The 22,668-nt window shown below is 44.5% G+C and overlaps 1 protein-coding gene across 1 annotated transcript in view; it reads right to left on the reverse strand.

The window, feature by feature from the left end:
- The window catches only part of pemt (phosphatidylethanolamine N-methyltransferase), a 54,495-nt gene that overhangs the window by 26,036 nt on the left and 5,791 nt on the right, over window positions 1–22,668 (reverse strand). The window contains exon 3 of the mRNA XM_084456310.1: window positions 1,895–2,010. Coding sequence (XP_084312436.1) covers window positions 1,895–2,010 — 116 coding nt within the window. The remainder of the gene's footprint in view (window positions 1–1,894; window positions 2,011–22,668) is intronic.

Below are 22,668 nucleotides of genomic sequence, written 5' to 3' on the forward strand. Positions count from 1 at the left end.
GAGAGAGAGGGACAGAGAGGAGAAAGAAAGACTGTGAGAGTAGAGAGAGAGAAAGTATGCAGAGAGAGACTTGTGCTCTATTGAGACACCCTTGTAAAACACTAAACGTGAAACAATTTAAAAACCACATAATTATACTCTTAAAAGACAAACCAACCACAACACCCACCCACCCCTACTTGTCTAACAGAGTATGCTCCGCGGTCCTTGTCTCTAATGCGAGGTACGATGGTGGAGGTTAACGCTACCATTTTGGAGAGGAGTAGGAGGAAGGGGGGAAAGGAGAGAGAGAGAGAGAGAGAGAGAGAGAGAGAGAGAGAGAGAGAAAGAGAGAGAGAGAGAAACAGAAACAGACATGGAAAGAGAAAAAAGGTAGTTGTGGACATAGGGAGAGCGTGATAGGGAGAGCAAGGAAGGGATAAAGTGAAAAGAGAGAAATGTACTGAGAGAGAGATCATTTTTGAATAAAAATTCTAAAGAGAGCCATCAAATTCTACAAACATCTCCAATCAAGTGACCCCCACGCCTACCATTACAAAGCCCTACAGTGCCAAGAGTTGAGCAAAGACAAGAGTCCCCTCTGCCAGCTGATCCTGAACCTCTGCCCACAAACCCCAGGGCTTCAGGACCAACACCAATCAATCTGGCCCAACCAAATCATCTCAAAACAAAAAGAAAAGTATATCAAATATTGGCATGAAACCACCAAATCACAAAGTAAGTTAGATTTCTATTTGACCCTAAACAGAGAGTTCACGGTAGCAGGATACTTGACTGCAGTGACTGATAGAAGACTGCGGAAAACGTTGACAAGGTCCAGACTGAGCGGACACAGCCTGGCCATAGAAACAGGCCGCCGCAGGCAGTATTGGCTACCCAAGGAGGCCAGGCTGTGTTCACTTTGTCATCAGGGAGATGTTGAGATTTGTGAGAAATATAAACATTTAAGAGAAATTTTCTTTGATAAAATAAATAATATATTTCCTGAGTTTATTCACCTCCCTGATCCAGAGAAACTGCCATATTTATGTGGAGAGAAAAGTCAGTGTGCAGTATTAGCTGCTAAATATGTTGACTGTCAAACGTTAAGGGAAACAAGTTCTACTGTATAGCAAACATCTCAGAGTGATAACATCTGAAGGATAGCTCCCCATGTTATTATATTATAAATTGAACTATTGTTAAATGCTTTTGATAGTATTGTTGATATATAGCTTCATGTTTTGTTGTTTATGTTATGTTTTTATACACAAACACATAATTACTATCAATAATCACTGATACTCACTCCGCGGGGCTGGGGCTGGGTATGGGAGCTGAACTCACAGCAATCCAGACCCTTCACTGTCGGAGATAACACACCCTCACACTCACTTTTTATTTATTTATTTATACATAATCTGAATGTTGATTTTTTGAATGTTGATTTTATGTACTGCTTTGGCAATGTGGGTTCTTTTTACCTATCGTGCCAATAAAGCTGATTTGAATTTGAATTTAAGAGAAAAATAGATGTGGAACAGAGAGAGAGAGTTTGATGTGGAGGTACAGAGAGAGAGAAAGAGTAGAGAGAGAGATTGAGAGAGACAAAGAAATAGATTCAAAGAGAGGTAGAGAGAGAGAGAGGGACAGAGAGGAGAAAGAAAGACTGTGAGAGTAGAGAGAGAGAAAGTATGCAGAGAGAGACTTGTGCTCTATTGAGACACCCTTGCAAAACACTAAACGTGAAACAATTTAAAAACCACATAATTATACTCTTAAAAGACAAACCAACCCCAACACCCACCCACCCCCCCCTCCAAAGTAGAGAGAGATGGGGGGTACGAGAGAGAGAGAGAGAGAGAGAGAGAGAGAGAGTGGTGGCGAGTGGTAAAGTTATAGAGATATTGTATACCTATGACTCCGGTAGACGTTGAGCAGCAGGATGAGGAAGCCCAGACAGTAGCAGGCCAGGTGGGGCCCCCCGAACAGCCTAGTAAGACCCCTGGTCCTGTGCTCCCAGCGCGCCACCTGGACACGAACACACACACACGAGCGCGCGCGCACACACACACACACACACACACACACACACACACACACACACACACGTGCATATACGTTAATTCGTATGCTTAGTTACTGCTGATAACTTTACTCTCCTTTAATTTCACTCTTCCAAGAAAGAGGTGAATAAATTCCTTCTCTGATTCCTTCATTTGAGTTCCAGTCACGTTCCAGTTGCGTGAATATCTTTCGAGCACTTTCTCTCAGCTGTTTGGACCAAAGCCTTAATATCTTGTTTTTTGATAGATCTATCTATCTATCTATCTATCTATCTATCTATCTATCTATCTATCTATCTATCTATCTATCTATCTGTCTGTCTGTCTGTCTGTCTGTCTGTCTGTCTGTCTGTCTATCTACACTACAGTATATATCTATTCAATTAAATTAAATTCAATGGGCTTTGTTGGCATGGGAAACTTATGTTTACATTGCCAAAACAAACATCACAAAAAGTCACAAACATGTTAAAATATAAATGGAAATACAAATAGGTGAATTGAGTGAATAAGTGTAATATTTACAAATGGATTTAAATGGTAACTTTTCAGTTTGTATGTACAGTACAGTGTGTATATACAGTATGTACAGTGATCTGCACTGTGTGCAGGGAAACTGACTGACAGTCTTTACAGTGGTTGTGTTCCATTGGATATCCTTTTCCTGTCACAACTGCCCACACATCTTGCTGCTGTGTTTGCACATTGCTGTATTTTCCCCAGTCCCCTATCTATCTATCTATCTATCTATCTATCTATCTATCTATCTATCTATCTATCTATCTATCTATCTATCTATCTATCTATCTATCTATCTTTCTATCTATCTATCTATCTATCTATCTATCTATCGAGGAGAGGCACTCCCTCTTCCCCTCCTCTCTCTCTTTCTCTCTCTCTCTCTCTCTCTATCCCTCTCTCTGTAAAATCATACTATGGGCCTAATCACGTTAATTACTGTAAACAGTAACTAGCTAGACCTGGTCTCTCCCCCAGACTAACAGGGTTGAGGAGACTGTGATTGTATTAGAGTCTCCATGTCAGAGAAGGGTCAGACAGGGGAGAGAGAGTAACAGAGCCTACCACTGTATCCTTAAGCAAGGCACTTGGCCCTTCAAAAAAAGCTATTGGAATATGGCGGGGCCATCTCTTTCAAATACAGTGCTTACAGTGAGGCTTATACAGTACAGTGAGGTCAAAGAGAGAGAGAGAGACAGAGAGAAAGAGAGAAAGAGGGAAAGGGAAAGACAGAGAGAGAGAGAGAGAGAGAGAGAGAGAGAGAGAGAAACCCCATTCACACATACAATCTGTTAGGGGGCATGTATGAACAGGATTTCACAGGAAATCTTCACAGACAACTTCCCATGTCACAACTTGGTATATAATTCCCTGGAATCAGCCGGGATGGCTGTGTTGTGAACAGAAGCCGTTACATTACCAGGTAGGTCAGTCTGGCGAAAGACACAAAAAACTAGGGATTTCAGGCGCCAATGGAAGTTCCAAAATTCACCCAAAGGAAAAAATATATTTAGATCCTTTTAACATGAGCAAAATAGTTAGGGCTGTCTTCAACCAAAGAAAATCTTGGTCGACTGACATAGCCTACTACATTGTTTTCCGACCAAAGGTTTTGGGCACCTATTTTTCCCCTCAAGGCCTATTTCCAAAATAGGCAGATTATTCAGTAACTAACTTTGTTATTCAGCATATATTATTCTTTATGGAATTTCATTAGGATATATTAATAAAGTATTTTTATGTAGGCCTATAGGCCCAGTAGGCTGGTTTCACTCTATATTGTGCCTATACCCTGGAAATGAAACTCTTTTCAGGCTGATCCATCCATCCAAATAATACATTTAATTGCATGCACAGCCGTTAGGTACATCATTTAATTTTATAATCAGTGTTTTTCCTGGCTCAGAATGGGCCTTTGGGGGGTGATGCGCACACACACACACACACAAAAATGATACCTGCATATATAGGCCTATATTCTCTTCTGATCTCGATTACTAGTGGTCCAAACAATGGACAATGCATAAAAAGGGATGGGCTGCACTTGAAACAAGCTATCAAACACATTTGGAGGATTTTAATTACTATTTTTATTTTAAATTTTTTGCATTTTGGCACTGGTGATTTTCCTTTGTCTCTGGCCAAAAAATCCTCTATGCAGGAAAAACTCTGATCATATCAGCATCATCTTAGTTGTGGGCCTAGTAGGCAATAAACCAAATAAAATAAAATAAAACATTCATGTACCTGATCATAGCAAATGCCCTTGGGATTTCTCTGCATTGCAAAATGTAGCCTATTAAGGTCTTGATCTTATAAAAAGAAACAAAAACTACATACAATTTAAAAGGTTAAAACAACAATATATCAACTTGTGAGAATAATACTAGCCTACAGATTTTTTCTTCGACTGACTTGGTTCATCTGGGCTTCTGTAGTGTCAGCTGTTAAAATAGCACTAATAAAATAGACTGCAAGTGTTTCCTAAATTATATAAGGTTTATATTAAGACATCATTTTTATTGCAGAAGGCGCCATTTATTTTAACAGCTGACACGACAGAAGCCCATATGAACCAAGATGGTGTGTTTGTGTGTGTGTGTGTGTGTGTGTGTGTGTGTGTGTGTGTGTGTGTGTGTGTGTGTGTGTGTGTGTACAGTCATATATATATATATATAATCTGCTGGACTGTGCCTTGCGCGTTCTGTCTCGCATGTTTGTAACGACGCAACACAGGAATGTTATGGCATTCGGCTCATGTATGAATGGCGAAAGCATTAGCATATGACAGTCATGTTCGGGGAACTATGTGTGTAGAGAGTGAGACAGAGAGGCAGGTTGGTTTCAGCACGTGGTGATCAGCTATTGTGACAAGAAGGAGATGACCAGGGAATAACAGTCCACTCCATCCTTTGGATGATACTCTTAACAGTGTCATGCTCACCCAAGCACTTCCAGCTCCGTTCTCTGTGTGGATGATGCTGGGCATCTGTACTTCAAAACAATACATTTACGCTGCAAAGCGGCTTAATGAGGTTGTATGATGCTGCATCTCTCAGTTGTGTGTTTATCATTGAGAGCCGGTTGTGTAATGGCTGTAACACAACCAGAACATAACGTTCTTCACTCTTCATGCATGGACACGAGCTCCAGTACAGCATGAATGCTTATATACTGTAGCTGCTGTGAATGCTTATATAGCCTAAATAGGTTACTTCATGGTCATACTGTCTTAGACACACAAAAAATAAATAAATCAGACACTTTCTGCACCCCAGTCAGACATTAAACAGTTTTAAGATGACAAAAATTACACTTAAACAGGCCCTAAATTGGCCTATAGTGCACCGCTGGGAGCTCAGGGGCTAAAGAAATACAATGCACCAGTGGTGGTCGGCAGCTGTGTTTGCGTTCTCTATCCAGGCCGTCAATCAGTAGGAGCAGCCGGCCAGCAGACTCAATCAGTGTTAGATAACCACGCAGCAGCACGGCAGCATGGCCGCCCATCCAGCCGCTCACAGCAGTCTGGGGTTTATTAGAGCCGGGTGTGTGAGGGCTATTTCTGACACACTCCCACTAACAGGGTTCTGACTCAAATGAGATGTGAGAAGAGAAGGAAAAGATGAAAGGAGAGGAGAAAGAGAGAAAGAGAGATTGAGACCCTACATTAGAACCATCTTTGTGTTTAAATCTGATTTCTAGTGATTATCCCGCGGGTTGCATAACGCTGTCTCCCATCATTTGGACAGGTATTGAACTACGTAAATTAATGTAACAGAGTGGCGCAGAGTTGACGCTGAAAGCCAGTCGGACTACAGCGGCTATGCCGTGCAGAACTATTCAAGTTGAGTCACATTCAAGATGAAAGGAAAGAGGCTCGTCTGTGAACATGACAACGTGTAACGTGTCACTGAGATTGCTGGATCCACCTGAAGAGACGACAATGCAAAAGAGCTCACTGAGAATTTACATGAGAAAATGAAAATGCACTCATAAGGAGCAAAGAAGAAACTGACGGGCTCTTAAAACCTGAGAACAGCATACTGAAAACAGAACACTCAAGAAGCTGCGTGACAGAGTAGCATAATGGAAGGAGTCTGTATGTCTCTCGAGTTTCTTGAGAACCGGCAACTGTATGAAGCTGAAATTCGTCAGGAGAGGGAGGGAGAACGGGAGAGAGATAGAAAGAGAGAGAGAGAGAGAGAGAGAGAGAGAGAGAGAGAGAGAGAGAGAAAGAGAGAGAGATGGAGAGGGAGAGAGAGAGATGGAGAGGGAGAGAGGGAGAGAGAGATGGAGAGGGAGAGAGGGAGATGGAGACTCAATTAAAACTAGGACAACAAAAAAGGCATAATCAGGCATAATCAGAAAAGGAGATGAGAAGAGTAGAGAGGGCTGAAAAAAGCAGAATGAAAGTTCATGACTGGGTCTCGTGGTTCTGGTCCTCAGATAAGCAGACCAGGCCCAGACACTCGCCTGGGCTCTATCTCTGAGCCCCAGTTCCTGCCTAATCGCCACAGGGGTTCATCTCAGGTACTAATACACAGCGGTGCCCCGTCCCTGGAGCCAGACCCGGCCAGTAGAACAGAACATGCCCGTATCACATGATACACCACGCCTGCTAATCAACAACACTACTGCGTGGCGAGGAAATTAGCCCCAGATCCGACGGAGATCCCTGATTGGATGTGGGCAGAACGAGATGTCCTCTTAACTGTTTAACCCAGTTTTGTGGTTAGGGGAGGGACAGGAGCTACAGTATCCACAGCTCACCTGGGATATGGGATTTTTTCGATAGCTTCTATCGCTGACTATGTGACCTGCTCCTCTTTTTGGTTTCCAAAATGGCAACAGCACAACAATATCCAAAGTGAAAAACGCTCCTCTATGACATCATCTTAAAGAAATTAGCATACAGCAATGATTCATCTTTCATTCAAACTCCTCGTAGCCTAGTAACCGGGTCTATTTTAAAAAAATCTCTAAATCTTTTATTGTAATCTTATTTTTATTTTTCTATCTGAAGAATAACTTCCTTATCCTGTTGGAAACCATGGAAACAAATCAGTGAGTGACGTTGAGAGTCAGTGTTAACCATGTGTAGTCCGGGCTTAGCCTACATGGGGGACAACAATCTGACACATCAGGGCGGGCAGAGGGGGTCACGACCTGCCTTGTTGATGAGGCTGGTGGCCGTGGGGAAGAAGCTGTTTTTGTGGCATGAGGTCTTGGCCCTGATGGACCACAGCTTCCTGCCAGAGGGGAGTGGTTGAAAGGTTCATGACACTCTGGTCAGGCGGACAAGCGCCTTCAGTGGCAGACTGATCCTGCCACACTGATCCTGCCACGGTGCTCTGTGGAGCGCTTCTGTAGGTCCTTCCTACCAGCCGCCATCTGTTCAGTGCCTCCCCTGACTGGCGGGATGCCATGGACCTGAGCCAGCTTGGAGGGGGTTAAGACAGATTGTCTTGTTGGTGCTCAGATGTTCCTTGGACATAACATTTCCAGATATGACTTGAATATGACTGGTACGTACGTATGTACGTACTCACTCACTCACTCACTCACTCACTCACTCACTATCTAGGACACATTTAGCAACTTTTTGGAAAAGGGCAGGCACTTTCAAAAATACTTGTCAGGTGATTGGATGAAGCATCAATCCCCGTCTATCACGCGCCAACTTCAACTGCTCCTCGCTGTTGTCACATCTAAACCCACCCAGCGTAACTGTTGGTATTTCCTCATAGAACGCTGATTGCCTAGGCCGCTTTCTGATTGGGCACAATTGGATCTCTATGGAGAGTATCCACGACTGATTTGCGAGAGAAACAGAATGTGAGCTCGTGAGATCAGGATGGTCTCACGAGGCTAATGGAGCAAGGAAGAGCGCGGGAAAGAGAGAGAGACAGAGAGAGGAGAAAAAGATAATTAAGAACCAGGGGTGTAACAATATATCGTGCCACAATATATCGCGATACAGAAACGTCACAATACGTATCGTCAAGGTGAAAACAATATCGTGATATGTTTATTGTATATCAGTGAACACTGGCTACACAACGCTGGTAACAAACATGTCATATCATGGATAGGCCAAGATAAAAGACAACAATTAAGCTCTAAATTCACAAAGTGTATTGGAGTAGAAATGTGGAGAAATGCACTATTGGTGTGAACAGCAGCACTACTGCAACGCTTCACACCTGCCCATGTGTATCGTATCGTATTGTTATTGTCAACCCAATATCGTGTATCGTATCGTATCGTGAGATTAGTGTATCGTTACACCCCTATTAAGAACACACTCCAGTCCGTTCTGTCTTGTGTCCACTTCCCTGAATTGACCACCACTCAACAAGAGGAGAGAACAGATCCTCTCTGAAACCCAACCTAACAAAAACAATGGTAATCTACATGCTGTTTCCAACGCAACCAACCCACCATTGTCCTCCTGCAGTAGGAATCAGGGCTACAAAGACACACACACACACACTCACACATACAGTACTGCACACACACGCATACACACACACGCACGCACACACATGTACTCATTCACACACACACACACACACACACACACACACACACACACACACACACACACACAGATGAGCTTGGGTCAGGTCGACTAGACATACTAATCAGTGGCAAGGTTTAACAGGTAGTCTACATTCTGAGTAGGATGAATCTATCTATCCATGACAACAGATCCCATTGACAGAGACTGTGATCTAATTGATCCAATCCAACTGCAACCATAACACCAGATCCCATAGTGATCTGTCTATGGGATCTGTAGAGTGTAGTCCTGAGATAAGTCCTCAGCAAGATCTAGATCTCAGAGAATCTACAGAATAGGGTGAAAGTAAACTTGGTCATAGAAGTCTCAACAAGGAAGCTCTTAATGCTAATTGCGCTACAAGCTAACTGCACTACAAGCTAACTGTTGTACCTGCTCAGTGCTGTGCATGCTAATCGCACTACATCGAACTGCTCTACAAGCTAACTGCTCTACACAAGCTAATTACTCTACACTCCTGGTCAGTCCACAAGGTAATGTAGCACCGGCACAAGCAATAATGAAGACCAGACATCACGTTGTCCAATAGCCAAACTAAGCTTGCTACCTACCTGTCCATATAACTCGCGGAAAACACTAACTTGGTTGTTTGACCTCAATGCTGGGGTGGGTTATGAGTGACTGAGCCCAATTCTATATTTCAAAGGCCCTTGCCTACTATAATATATACCTGGTGCTGGGCAGCTGCTTGAGAGGCAGAGCAGCATTATGCAAATGCATGAGCAGGTCACAGTACTGGAAACATGTGATGGACAGATATGTAGATCAGGGAAGGAGCGATACGGATGAATCACAACATATGGAAAAACAAACACACACAAGGCAATACTCCCATCTCACTCCAATCTCATCTAATAAGCATCCGCCACTCTCTGACGTAGACTACAGTGGGCTACTAATGACCCTAAATATAATCAGTTTGAGCTGGGACACAGAAGACATCAGAACCCTAATATGCGGCACTGTGTATGCGTCATCAATAGAAATATCTAATTATATCTCGACTTTCTTCATGAAATCAAAGTGTTTTTTTTAATTTGCTCCTCACCATTAGCGAGTAGCTTGGGGCAACTCACAAGACTGTTAATGTGCCACACAAACTTACTGTCAGAAGTGCTCTCTCTCTCTCTCCCTCTCCCCCTGTAGTGTTGATTGGGTCTCTGTATTTTGTTCCCTTCCCTATGTTACACCTCCCTTTCATCCTCATTATTCTGTTCCTCTCATTCGATCTAAATTTGTTTCCTCTCCCTCTCCGACCTTCCGTTCTCTCCAGCCCTCCGTCCCGTCCATCACGATATTGCTCCATCCTTCCACCCCTCTCTATCCCTCCTCCACCACCTCTTCTCTCCTTTTCTACCCCTCCTCCTCCTCTATCACTCCTCCAGCACCTCTTCTCTCCTTCTCTACCCCTCCTCCTCCTCTACCTCTCTATCCCTCCTCCACCACCTCTTCTCTCCTTCTGTACCCCTCCTCCTCCTCCTCTATCACTCCTCCACCACCTCTTCTCTCCTTTTCTACCCCTCCTCCTCCTCTATCCCTCCTCCACCACCTCTTCTCTCCTTCTCTACCCCTCCTCCTCCTCTATCACTCATCCACCATCTCTTCTCTCCTTCTCTACCCCTCCTCCTCTACCTCTCTATCCCTCCTCCACCACCTCTTCTCTCCTTCTCTACCCCTCCTCCTCCTCCTCTATCCCTCCTCCACCACCTCTTCTCTCCTTCTCTACCCCTCCTCCTCCTCTACCTCTCTATCCCTCCTCCACCACCTCTTCTCTCCTTTTCTACCCCTCCTCCTCCTCTATCCCTCCTCCACCACATCTTCTCTCCTTCTCTACCCCTCCTCCTCCTCTATCACTCATCCACCATCTCTTCTCTCCTTCTCTACCCCTCCTCCTCCTCCACCTCTTTAGAGACTGATTTAGAGATGCACCAATCCACTTTTTTTCAGTTCCGACCCGATACCTGAATTTGAATATCTGCCGATACCGATACTAGTGGTCTTTTTTCTTGAATAATTATTTATCATTAACTTAATTATTATCATTAACATACACTTAGCACCCACCATATTTTTTCTCTACCTACTGTATTGTACTGTACTGCATTAAACTGTGTTTATTTTAGGATAGTTTGTATCTTGTTGTTGCTGCAAGGATGAGGAGTCTCCCACATGGCTACTTGTATATTGGATGTCGGCTAAACAATGACATTATCTTTGAATCCTACAATATATTAATTTCCGCATATCAGCGGCAACTTTCATTAAACAAAAAATAATTTGTAAAATATAAGCTTGGGATGAGACCCACTGTCTACTCTGCTCTCCTGTCACTGGCAAGTGCAACAGAGAGGGTCTCAGTAGAGAGCAACGGTGTCATATTTCACTATGACACAACGAGTAAGAAGAGGGAGAATGGCTCTTGTTTACAGATTGACTCATTAATAATGTTATCAGTTCCCTATTAGCTGCAGCATTGGGTTTAAATCCGAAATATTGGCAAATAGGCACTTTGCTTTTGGAAATCCGCCACCGTCTAGTGTAACCAACTTGAGCAGTGCTTGCAACTCGAGACTTCCTTACTTTCTTTCCTCAAACTGGAGCCAGTGTAGAGACTGGAGAAGGGAAACTGTATGGGAGAACTTGGGGCGGTTACACACCAGGCGAGCTGTAGCTTTCTGGACAAGCTCCAAAGGTTTGATGGCAGACACCAGGGCCCTAGCAAGGAGGGAATTGACCAGGGCCTGGATGAGCACCTGCTATTTTTTGTCAGTGAGGAAAGGGCGAATACGCCTGATGTTGTAGAGCAGGAATCTGCAGGAGCGTATAACTGTTAAAATATTTGCCGAAAACGACAGTTGAACCCCTGTAGTCACCAGCTGCCAGGATGTTGTCTTGAGACACACTATCACAGCAAGTGATGGCATGGAAGGCATATACTGTAGGGTGTCCACTTGATCAGCAGATGGCAACATGTGATTTTCATTTACTGAAAAATACTTTCGAGCCTTCGACATCCCAGCTTTTATGTAGAGACACTGGACACCGTACCTGCCTTCCATGTCGTCACTGGCTGTGATTGTGTCTCAGTTCAGTGGTCACAGTGAGAAAACAGGGTGCATCAGCCAATGCTGAGCGATTACAAGAATTCTGATGTACCTGCACCCGTGCTTGTCAGACATGGCAATAAAACCTTCTATTCTATTCTATTCTAGCTGCAGGAAAATGTGCATGGAATGCACCGAGGGGTGCAAATGCAGGAAACTTGGCAACACCTGCTGGAACACTGATGATGATTGGGAATAAGTTAATGTTCAGTATACACTATGAAGGACTGTTTATAACAATGTGAGCAGATATGTTAAAAAGTAGTTAAATAAATAAAATCTAAAATTTTTGCAATACATATTTAGATAAAAGTTGATTTGCCTTTTATTTCAAAACTGAATGTGTCATTGTATTCCCCATATATGAAAACACAAAAAGGGTTCACCCATTAACCCTGAAGGCGAATCATGTTAATTGATGGCATACAAGGTTTGTAGGGGTACTGAACTCAATTCTGTTGTATGCAAATACATATTTGAAAAACAAACAAATGAAATTATAAACCTACAGATTTGCCTTCAGCGCTTTAAATAAGCACATTTTCAGAAATTCTGCCTGGTCTACTACCCCTCCTCCTACACCACCTCTGCTTTATCATCACTGTTTTATCAGACAGCTGACTCTCTGCTCCCTTGTTTCCAGGCTGACTCATCCCTGCCTATCAGGGCCCTTCTTGCAGCCAATAGTACACCCGGGGAGGAGGTAATAGTACAGAGTCTTGTCTGATTGGCTGGCTGGCTATTTCTAACCGCCACCTACGGCACTATGAGTGTCCTTCAGGTGGGCCTAGAGTGGTTTGCGGCACCTTGGCGAGATTGAACAGGAGGAAGGGTGAGGAGGAAAGAGGGAGGGAGAGAGGGAGAGAGGGAGAGAGAGAGAGAGAGAGAGAGAGAGAGGAAATTTTTTTTTTTTTTTTAAACTATCAATACCTAGTACTCTCATCTGTCCCCTCATCCGTCTCCTTTCCCTTCTATCACTTTCTCCTCTCCTCTGCCACTCTGGTTCTTTGACTAGTTCTCTCTCCCTCTGTATCCCTCTCTCTCTGTATCTCTCTTTCTCTTTGTTGCCCCCTCTCTCTTTCTTTCTGCCTGTTCCCCTCTAGCTCTCTGAATGTGTCCGCCAATCACTAAAGCTGTCATGTCATCAACTGTCAGGGGTAGGTAGATACGTATTATGTGGGGGGGGGGGGGGGGGTGAGAGGGCAAGCTATTCAGAGAGGCGCTGAGTCTTCTTTTTTACGCTTAGATAAGTTATATCCATTGTGATTAAGTATGTTCACCATGTGTTAACATGAGACCGTGTGTGTGTGTGTGTGTGTGTGTGTGTGTGTGTGTGTGTGTGTGTGTGTGTGTGTTTCGGGTGAAGGGTAACATAGTAGGCTTGTCTCCCCTGCTTCATACTGTACCCTGATTTGGAGTGGGTGTGCGTGCGTACATGCGTGCATAATCTCTAATCCACGTATGTCGCCAGTGTGTAATCTGTTAGACAGAGCGCTATGTGACGCCAGTTGAGGAGTGAGACGGGAGGGGAGAGATAGGACAAAGATACAGGCTGACCCCACTGTGCTGTGGGCACTAATGTCAACATGCTACAACACGTAAACTGAGAGGAGAGGTAGCTGGGAACAGCTGAGACCGGGATTCAAACTGAGACACATAGCGGTACAGAATAACACCTTGGCAGGAGCAGGTAAATGTCCATGTTCATGGTAAATGGTAATGTTCGATTACGGCTCTGACTCGGTCCAGTATAATACCTGAAATGTTAGTATGCAGACTCCAATCTCAGTGCACGGAATGATGTACTGTACTGTACCATGTTACAATATACACGCTGCGCGCGCACACACACACACACACGCACGCACAAACACACACACTTATCTCTGCCAAGGAGAAGTGGGCAAGCCGCAGCACACTCCTAAGGAAAACTGCTGTAACTGCCGCTCCTGCATCTCGGTAACCCTTTAAATTACAGGTCCCTAACAATGTATGAACTATTTTGTAACAACATATACATTATTTTGTAACAACGTATGAACTATTTCATAACAATGGATTAACTATTTTATAATTTACTAGTAAATTGGAGTGAATCTCTGTTCTATAGTAGTTACCGGACCTGTAAATTAAAGTCAAGTGTTCTACAGTAGTTTATATGTAATTACGTGTTACCGGACCAGTAAATTAAAGTCAGGCGTTCTACAGTAGTTCATATGTAATTACGTGTTAACGGACCTGTAAATTAAAGCCAGGTGTTCTACTGTAGTTCAAATGTTATGCTACACCCCTCCATCAAGTTTCGTAAAAATCAGCTTCGCGTCGTGCCTAACAACGGCCCCTAGCTGTTATAAAATCACTATAACACACGGCCTCGAGTGGTTTTTTGCTTTTATACAACGGTTACTACTGTACCTCTATTAGTGTAAAATAAACACACAGCAATGTAAAATATTAAGATTATACAAAACGAAGCATCATTCCCTCTTGGATGACTAGCCGATGGCTAAAAGAGATCCTAATAAACAAACAAAACAAACAAATTCCCTCAATTCCGCCGAGCAAAATAGTTCCCCTAACAAAAGGGTTGCCAAGCAACAACAACAACTACAATGCATTTGGATCAAATGAGAAGCGCATTAATACTGAAAATGGAATGATATGCGGTCCCAGGTGTGTGTTAGAAAGTATTTTAACACGGCTTCCAGCCAATCAGAATCAAGAACAAGAACTAACCGTTGTATAATGTAGAATATGACATTATGCCCCTGTTTACGGCCCTCAAGATGCTAATAAAGCAAGCTGGAGTAGCTCTGTTTTCAGAGGTATAGCGCTACTCCCCTCTACTGAGGATGCCTGGGCGAGGTGATTTCTCATTGAGAAATGTCTGTTTCTTTCCTTCTCTCGTTCTTCTGTCTGAATGCTCACTTAAATGCTTTTAGTTTACTCTTTACAGATGGAGCGAGACAGAGAGAGAGAGAAAGAGAGAGTGAAGCTGAGAGAACAGATTATGTCTTATGTAAGCAAGTGATGATGTGAGTATGAGGAATGGATTAATCAGACTGAAACCTGAAACACACATGATGTCGGTGTTTCACCTGTAATGGATGCAGGGTCAGATACTCTTGTCTCTGCTCCATCTGTCTGCTGCTAAAGGGATATTTACAATGACTCCACTGTCATATATATTCAATATTCAATATTATGAAACCTTACAGTATATTCCACAGAGTGTATTCTGTGTACTGTATGTCTCCAGTCCTTTTATTGTCTCAGTAAAACTTCACGGTACTGTAGGGGGATTTATATTGGTAACAGAACCCACTTAGCCTGACAGGGTATTACCATTTTACATAACTTAACAATCTATGCAAAGACTAATTGGCTCCCACCAGCGACTGCTGGCGGACGGTATATTTTTGGTTGTGTGTGTTATTTTGTATATAATATATATATGTATATTCAGTTGTGTTCATACATGACCACCTCTCATAAACACCACAATCAGTTACACCACCAAGAAGCTTACTCTTCAATGGTGCAAGTATGCTATATTTATACTGAGGAGTGGGTTTAACCATTTCAACTCGATTACACCAACAAAATACATGAATGGGCGGAGCCCTGTGCTCTCTGAGCACCCTTTCTAGTTGATTATGGGTTAAAGCAAGGATGGTCTATGTGATGAAAATTATTACATTGCAAATTAGTTAAATTAATTACAAGGCACAGATGTTACAAATTAAAGGTTAAGATACTCTACCATCGTGATGTGAGATTAGAGAGAGGGACAGCGAGAGAGAACTTATGGCCTGGATTGGTGAGGTTTTGTAAACGTAAAAGTTAGCATCGTCATCAATTTTGTCCAAAATCGCTATTGGAAAAATGAATGGGATTTGCAAAAATGAAGTCTCCGACGTACTTCAGGCAAGGCACGGATGTCAACGCCGGGCTAATCGGCAGAGGCTAATCAGTCACACCCCGTATGACGCAACCCACCAGCTGACTGTCAGCTGTCATAGCATTGGTTCAGATTGGTTAGAGCGCATGTATTTAAGCTGTCAAAACACGTCATTGTTCGCTCTTGCCATTACTGCTGATCGCTCGCATCTGCGCGCTCGCTGCTTCTGCGTTCTCTGCTCTTGCGTCCGCTCTGCCATTACTGCTGATCGCTCGTATCTGCGCGCTCGCCCCACCTCCTCCCCTGCTCCGCCTGTGTTCTGTCGATGTCGTCTCTGTTGTCGTCGTTGCTCTCTGTTCCGGGGGTATTGCTGCTTTCTTCTGGTATTCCACTATGCGTCGGCTAGTGGAAGCCGGGGAATTACACTAGCTTAGTCTCTGTGGCGCTCCGTGGTGATCGTGGGCCGAAACATCTCCGAAGGGCCATCCAGCGGTCCCTCCGGTCACCATGGAGGCAGAGACACTAGGCTGTATCTCCTTCGGACTCCACGAAGTGCTGGCCCGTGGAGGCCAGGGACTATAATGTACAGCAGTCCTCCTGTGGCGCTCTTTGACGGTCTTAGTGGGCTGAGTTACCTCCGAGCGTCTTCCCGATCGCGGCCCACTCTGATCATCATAGAGGCAGGGGGCTAGATGTCGTTCCCTTTTCCGGCCCGGGACTCTGGGCCAAGCGGCCCAGAGGGGGGGAACATCTAGATTGTCGCTTTCCACATGTGTGGAAGGCAGGGGGCCCCCCGAACCGATCACACCGCCAAAATTCATATGCGTAAAAAATGTATATGCTGTATATATTATTGCATGCTAATAAATGGGTCAATTTTGACTAAAGTGATCTCGATTGAAATGCCGAAAATAAGGTATGTGTTTAACAGAGACTCAAAAAATGGAGTAAGTTTTGTTCTAAAAGTTAAAATACATAATTGAATATAGGTTTTGTGAATTTTGAAGCTTTTGGTTCTGAGGTTGATGTTGCTATAGTGTTATATATATGCTAACCATTTATGAAACTGAAAATGATGACATCACCTCACCACTCTATAAGGAGAGAGAGTCCAAGGATGAAAGGACGAAGAAGCGAGAAGAGAAGAAGAGAACAATGTCCACCGTAACAATCCCCAACCATCATCTGTTAGGTCTGACTCAAAGTTGCTTAGGGTGACCAATCAGACCACACTTTGTAATCTTTATGACACCATTGAAGGAAAACAATGACCAGTTGGCCATCGCTAACTCTTGTCTTTTGCATACCGTATGGGGACAGGGTATCTCGCCAGCCTACAATACTGTACAATACTGTACTCTAGCAACAATCTATTTATTCATTATACAATCTCATATGACGGGTATTGATTTACTTGCTTTTGATTTACTTGCTTTTGATTAGATTTGGTTCCAGTTGTGATATTTCAGAAGAAAAAGACCTCTGTTCTGCCAAGGCCATGGGCAACAGAACACACACACACACTGTCACGTCAACACCCTTCTCCACTCTGTAAAAGAGTCTGACGTGCCTTGAGACTGCGAGAGAGAGACAGAGAGAGAGAGAGAGAGAGAGAGAGAGAGAGAGAGAAGCAGAAGAAAAAAGAAGGCATGCAATAGTTTGAGGAGTCTGAGTGTGAAGGGCGGGACAGTGGAAGAGTAGCAGAAGCACGCGGGCATGCGTGGGAGCGACAGAGTCGGAGAGGAAGGAAGCCGGTGTGAAAAGAACGAGGGAGAGACAAAAGAGGGGAATGGAAGGCCAGAGGCAGGTGAGAAACGCCGGCGAGGAGAGAGAGCGCGCTGTCATGTCGTGTCACCCCCCTCAGTATCTCATACGTGTCAACCTCCTGTAGGGGACACCTACTTCTTGTCTGTCGGACTGTCACTCAGCAGCAGCAGCCCCCTGGCTGGGTGAGAGCGTGTCTGTGAAATTATAACGTATTGTTTGTGTGTGTGTGTGTGTGTGTGTGCGCGTGCATTTGAGAGAGTGTGCCTGTGTGTATACTTTCTTTCCTCTTACATGCGGTAGCGTGATTACAAACAAAAACAGCTCAACCTAACAATAGTCCATCAGTCAGCTGTGTGATGCTGCGTGTGGTTGCTGTGCTCTTGAAGCTCCCATGCTAATGACCTCACCAGAGGACGGTAATTACACCTGGGTGATTACTGGAGCAACTGACTATATCACTTATACCTTAGTCTCATCATCCTGACAAGTATTCTGACAGCCTCTCATTAAGGAACATATTAAAGGACAATGCTCGTTTTTGACAACCTGGACCTTATTTACGACATATTATAAGACGTTTGACTCTGTTCACATGCCTCTGTAATATGATCTTTAGAAACGTCTTTCGAAACGAAATAGCTTCCCCACTTGCTCCAGCACGCATGCACACAGCGCGCAATCGTTGCTCCAGCACGCTGTGCGCATGCGTGCTGGAGCAAGTGAGGAAGCTATTTCGTGTCTAAAGATGTTTCTAAAGATCATATTACAGAGGCATGTGAAAAACCACAACAGGCCTACGCTCTATGCAAGCACAACTAGCGATTCATAAAGACAGATTGATGAAAACAACCATTTCGCGGCAGAAAATAGATTTTTAGAAACTGCATTCTCAGTGCCCCCACCACCGCCATTACATGCATATACTGGCTCGCGCTGGATTTTACATTTCTTCTACATGCCTCCGAACTACACCAAAGTGATCTCGGTGAGTCAAACGTCTTATAATATGTTGTAAATAAGGTCCAGGTTGTCAAAAACGAGCATTGTCCTTTAAGCCTCTACCACTTTCATTTTTAGAGCCATTTACTGTACTACATCCCAATGATTTCCCCTGTGATCTCACCTCTCTCTCACACACACACAAACACACAGTCTGCTACGGTGATGATGGGGAATCACAAGAGACAGAGAACTCTTTCTGAGCTAAACCATGGACATCACAAGCCTTTTCAAGATGAATGCCCGGTATCACAACCACAGCGCCAGCGGCCCAACTGTGTGTGTGTGTGTGTGTGTGTGTGTATAAAGGGCACATGGTGATGGCTTGGGGTGTGTATGTCTCCACCTTGGCGCTGCGCCGGCTGTCAGAGGAACACCTCTGGGCGTCCTCGTTTCCGAGGGGAACACTATGTCCTTCGTACCCTCGTTATGCAAAGACCACAGCTGCATGAGCACGGAGCCATCTGGCTGATATGAGCTCGATGTTACTGTATTGTACCTTCTCTCAGGCACTCTCAAGCTTTCTACCGTTTAACACACACTTGAGTGTTCCTGGACATGTGCAACCACAACCACAACAACCACACCACGCACGCACACACACACAAACACACTATATATATACATATATATATATATATATATATATATACACATACATATATTATACACATACAGACCATATATATACAGTATATAATAATTAGTGGAACTGTGACTAAACGAATATCAACACCCAGTTCAGAATTTGTTTTATTGCTATGCAGTTTTGCAACATACTGTACTAGGAATTTGCTTTCCGGTTGTGGTGCGTAACATGGAGACACCATTGCACAAGGTGCAGGGACGAGACAGGTCAGTGCAAATACAGGACAGCGCAAAGAGCAAGATACTAATAATAGTGAAATACTTGCAAAATACTAGTGCAAAAAAGGATACGATAAGAGAAAGAACAATATACAAAAAGTAGTGCAGTCAGTGTATATACAGTGAGTATGCAGAGTGTAATGTGTACAGTATGTGAGTGTGTATGTGTATACAGTATGTGCGTGCGGCATGATATGCAAGTGTGGTACGTCCTTTACAGTACATTCAGGTCATGTGCAAGTGTCTCTCAACGGGGTCTCTCAACAGTGGCGGGGTCTGTGGTCAGAGGGGGACACAAGTCTTACTGATGAGGCTGATGGCCGTGGGCAAGAAGCTGCCTCTGTGGCCTGTGGACGTGATCCTGACGGAGGGGAGTGGCATGAACAGATTATGGCCGGGGTGGGAGGGGTCAGCCGCAGTCTTCCTGGCCCGCTTCAGGGTCCTGGAGTTGACGGAGGGCAGGTTGCTGATCACCTTCTCGGCGGATCAGAAGACGCGCTGCAGTCTGGCCCTGTCCTTGGCTGTAGCAGCGGAGTACCATATGGTGATGGAGGAGGTGAGGATGGACTTGCTGATGGAGTAGCACCATCGTTTTCTTTGGTAGTCAGAATTTCTTCAGCTGCCACAGGAAGTACATCTTCTAGGCTCTTTGCGAGGGAGCTGGTGTTTAATTCCCATTTGAGGGCCCGGGAGATAGTCATGCCCAGGAAGTGGAAGGAGTCAACAGTGGTCACTGAGGTGTCATTCCATGTGATGGGGGAAGGGGAGGGGGGGGGCTGGCTTCTTTCTAAAGTCTACAATCATCTCCGCTGTCTTTAGAGCGTTGAGCTCCAGCTTGTTTTGGCCGCACCAGGACAGCAGCTGGTCGATCTCCCACCAGTAAGCGGACTCGTCTCCCTCAGAGAAGAGTCTGATGAGGGTGGTGTCATCCGCAAACTTCAGGAGCTTGACAGACTGGTGGCTGGAGGTGCAGCTGTTCGTGCACAGGGAGAAGAGTAGGGGGGAAAGGACACAGCCCTGGGGGGAGCCGGTGCTGATGGACCTGGAGTCAGAGATGTTTTTGGCCAGCTTCACATGCGGTTTCCTGTCGAACAGGAAGTCGGTAATCAACCCTCTCTCTTTACTCTGAACATGGGAGTGAACATGGGAGAAATATCAGTCAACTACTGACTAGAAAGACTGTTGATACACATTACACTGTATGGGGCAACAGGAGTCTGTACATTAACATTAGACTGCTGTGATGTCATCCAGTCATACCAGAGAGAACTCAAGTATTAACCATTTCTGATCTGAATAGCAAAGCTTAATATCAAGAAACATTGACTCTTTGAATCTTTTGTACGACCATATACTTGTGACACAAGTGACTCCGGCACATGCAGAAGCTTCTAACCCCTTTGTTTGTCGGCGTAGGGGGGGATCAAGACTCGCATAACAATCTAAACACCTCCCTCTCTCTGCAGCGGGGACAGGGACGACACACGCTCGCTCACCAATCAGAACCCCCTTGAGAGGGAACTGCGGCTGCGAGACACGTGATGACGAGAGAGATCTCCCGACTGCTAGGCAGCACTGGAGAACCCTCGGGCAGGAAGCGCAGGTCATTGTAGCCAATGGGGCGTGCAGGGCATGTTTAGCGAGCGCGTGTGCACGGGGACATACTGTTATATGGCACGTGGAGCGGGAGCTAGCGGCAGACGGCGAGCCGGACTCCACGGGCCAGCAGGTCAACAGGCAAACACCCAAGTCACCCACCGCTGGAGGAGTGGATGGAGGGGGAGGTCCACCCAGGTCACCCACCGCTGGAGGAGTGGGTGGAGGGGGAGGTCCACCCAGGTCACCCACCGCTGGAGGAGTGGGTGGAGGGGGAGGTCCACCCAGGTCACCCACCGCTGGAGGAGTGGGTGGAGGGGGAGGTCCCCGGTGACGTACTGTACACACAGACACATGTCTTTTTCTCTCGCACACGTACATACTGTACGCAGGCAAACAAGCACGCGGCCACGCGTTTCTCTTTCAGCCCTCATTAAAAGACTTTCCAAATTGTCCTTAGAGTATTAGAATAGGAAAAGTACCTCAGGTACAAAAATAGAACAAAGAGAACAGACCAGCTAGATTAATACATCGTATTAATTAACTAGATGGACGGACTAACAGGGTGGCCATTACAAGCAATATATTACATAATGATGAATCACATTCCCACCACCGGGACCCGTTTTACACACGTAACAGGGCAATGTCCTGTCACTACGGCTGACCACACCACCTCTGAGTGGAATCTGCAGGCTCCACACTGTTTGTCTGGGGACTAATGGAGAAATTACAGCAGGTCTTTAAATTAGGGTTATTTTGTGTTCACACCGGGCGAATCCGCCGCAGAAAGTTTAAAAAATGTAACTTCCGCGGCGCCGCCGAGTTCTGTGATTCGCGCCGCCCGCCGCCCAGTTCACGTGAATTGTATTGACTTCCTATGTAAACTCGCACCCGGTGTGAACACGCTACTCATGTGCTGAGTGGTGTACATCTGGGTGTCCCAGAGGTGTGGAGGAGAAGTTATATAAAGGAAATCTACAAATAATAATAATGGAAATATCTTTTTTAAGCAAATACTGATGAAATACTGTACCAGTACTTGACTGTAACAAGTTTCTCTGGAGTGCATAGCAGTAATGTGAAGAGTCCTCAGTGTTTGGAGCTTTAATGGACATATCAGTCTAACCAACTCATTCTCTGCATCTATTTTTATTCTGCAGTACTTAATTGATGCAATTAAAGTTCAATTAAACTAATATAGTATATAGTTCAATTAAAATAATCCCAGAGCAGTGAGTAATCCACTGCTTAGGCTCACATAGGCCCCAAGGAAATAGCTGCTATTTAGAGACAAACACACACACGTACACACACACGCACACACACACACACATTAGATTAGATTACTGTATATTGTAAGCAAACACACACAGGCACATGCAAGCACACACACACGTAAGCACACACACACACAACACACAAATTAAAACTTCTTCGGACAAAGAAGGCTGATGACACAATTGTCAAACTAATCAAAATAAACTTGTTCACCTGTTGATTTGAATTGCCATCGAACGGTCTCTGTCAACAACTCCCACATCCTCATTCCATCCCATCCACATTTAATAAAGATATTACATAAACAGTGTTGTTTCTTCACTTGACCCGTACTGCCTGTTCTTAAACAAAATGATGATGGGTTAAGCACAAGGTTTAACTTTAGCACGGAGGCATGGAGAGAATGTTAATGTTTTTTGTTATGTTGCTTACAAAATAGCACATTCTCTTGGTTCCCGGTCTTCAGACTAGCAGAGGGTGCATCATACATTAGGTTATGGGAGAAAT

Source organism: Borostomias antarcticus (genome assembly GCF_949987555.1).
Source record: "Borostomias antarcticus genome assembly, chromosome: 22".
NCBI lineage: Eukaryota > Metazoa > Chordata > Actinopteri > Stomiiformes > Stomiidae > Borostomias > Borostomias antarcticus.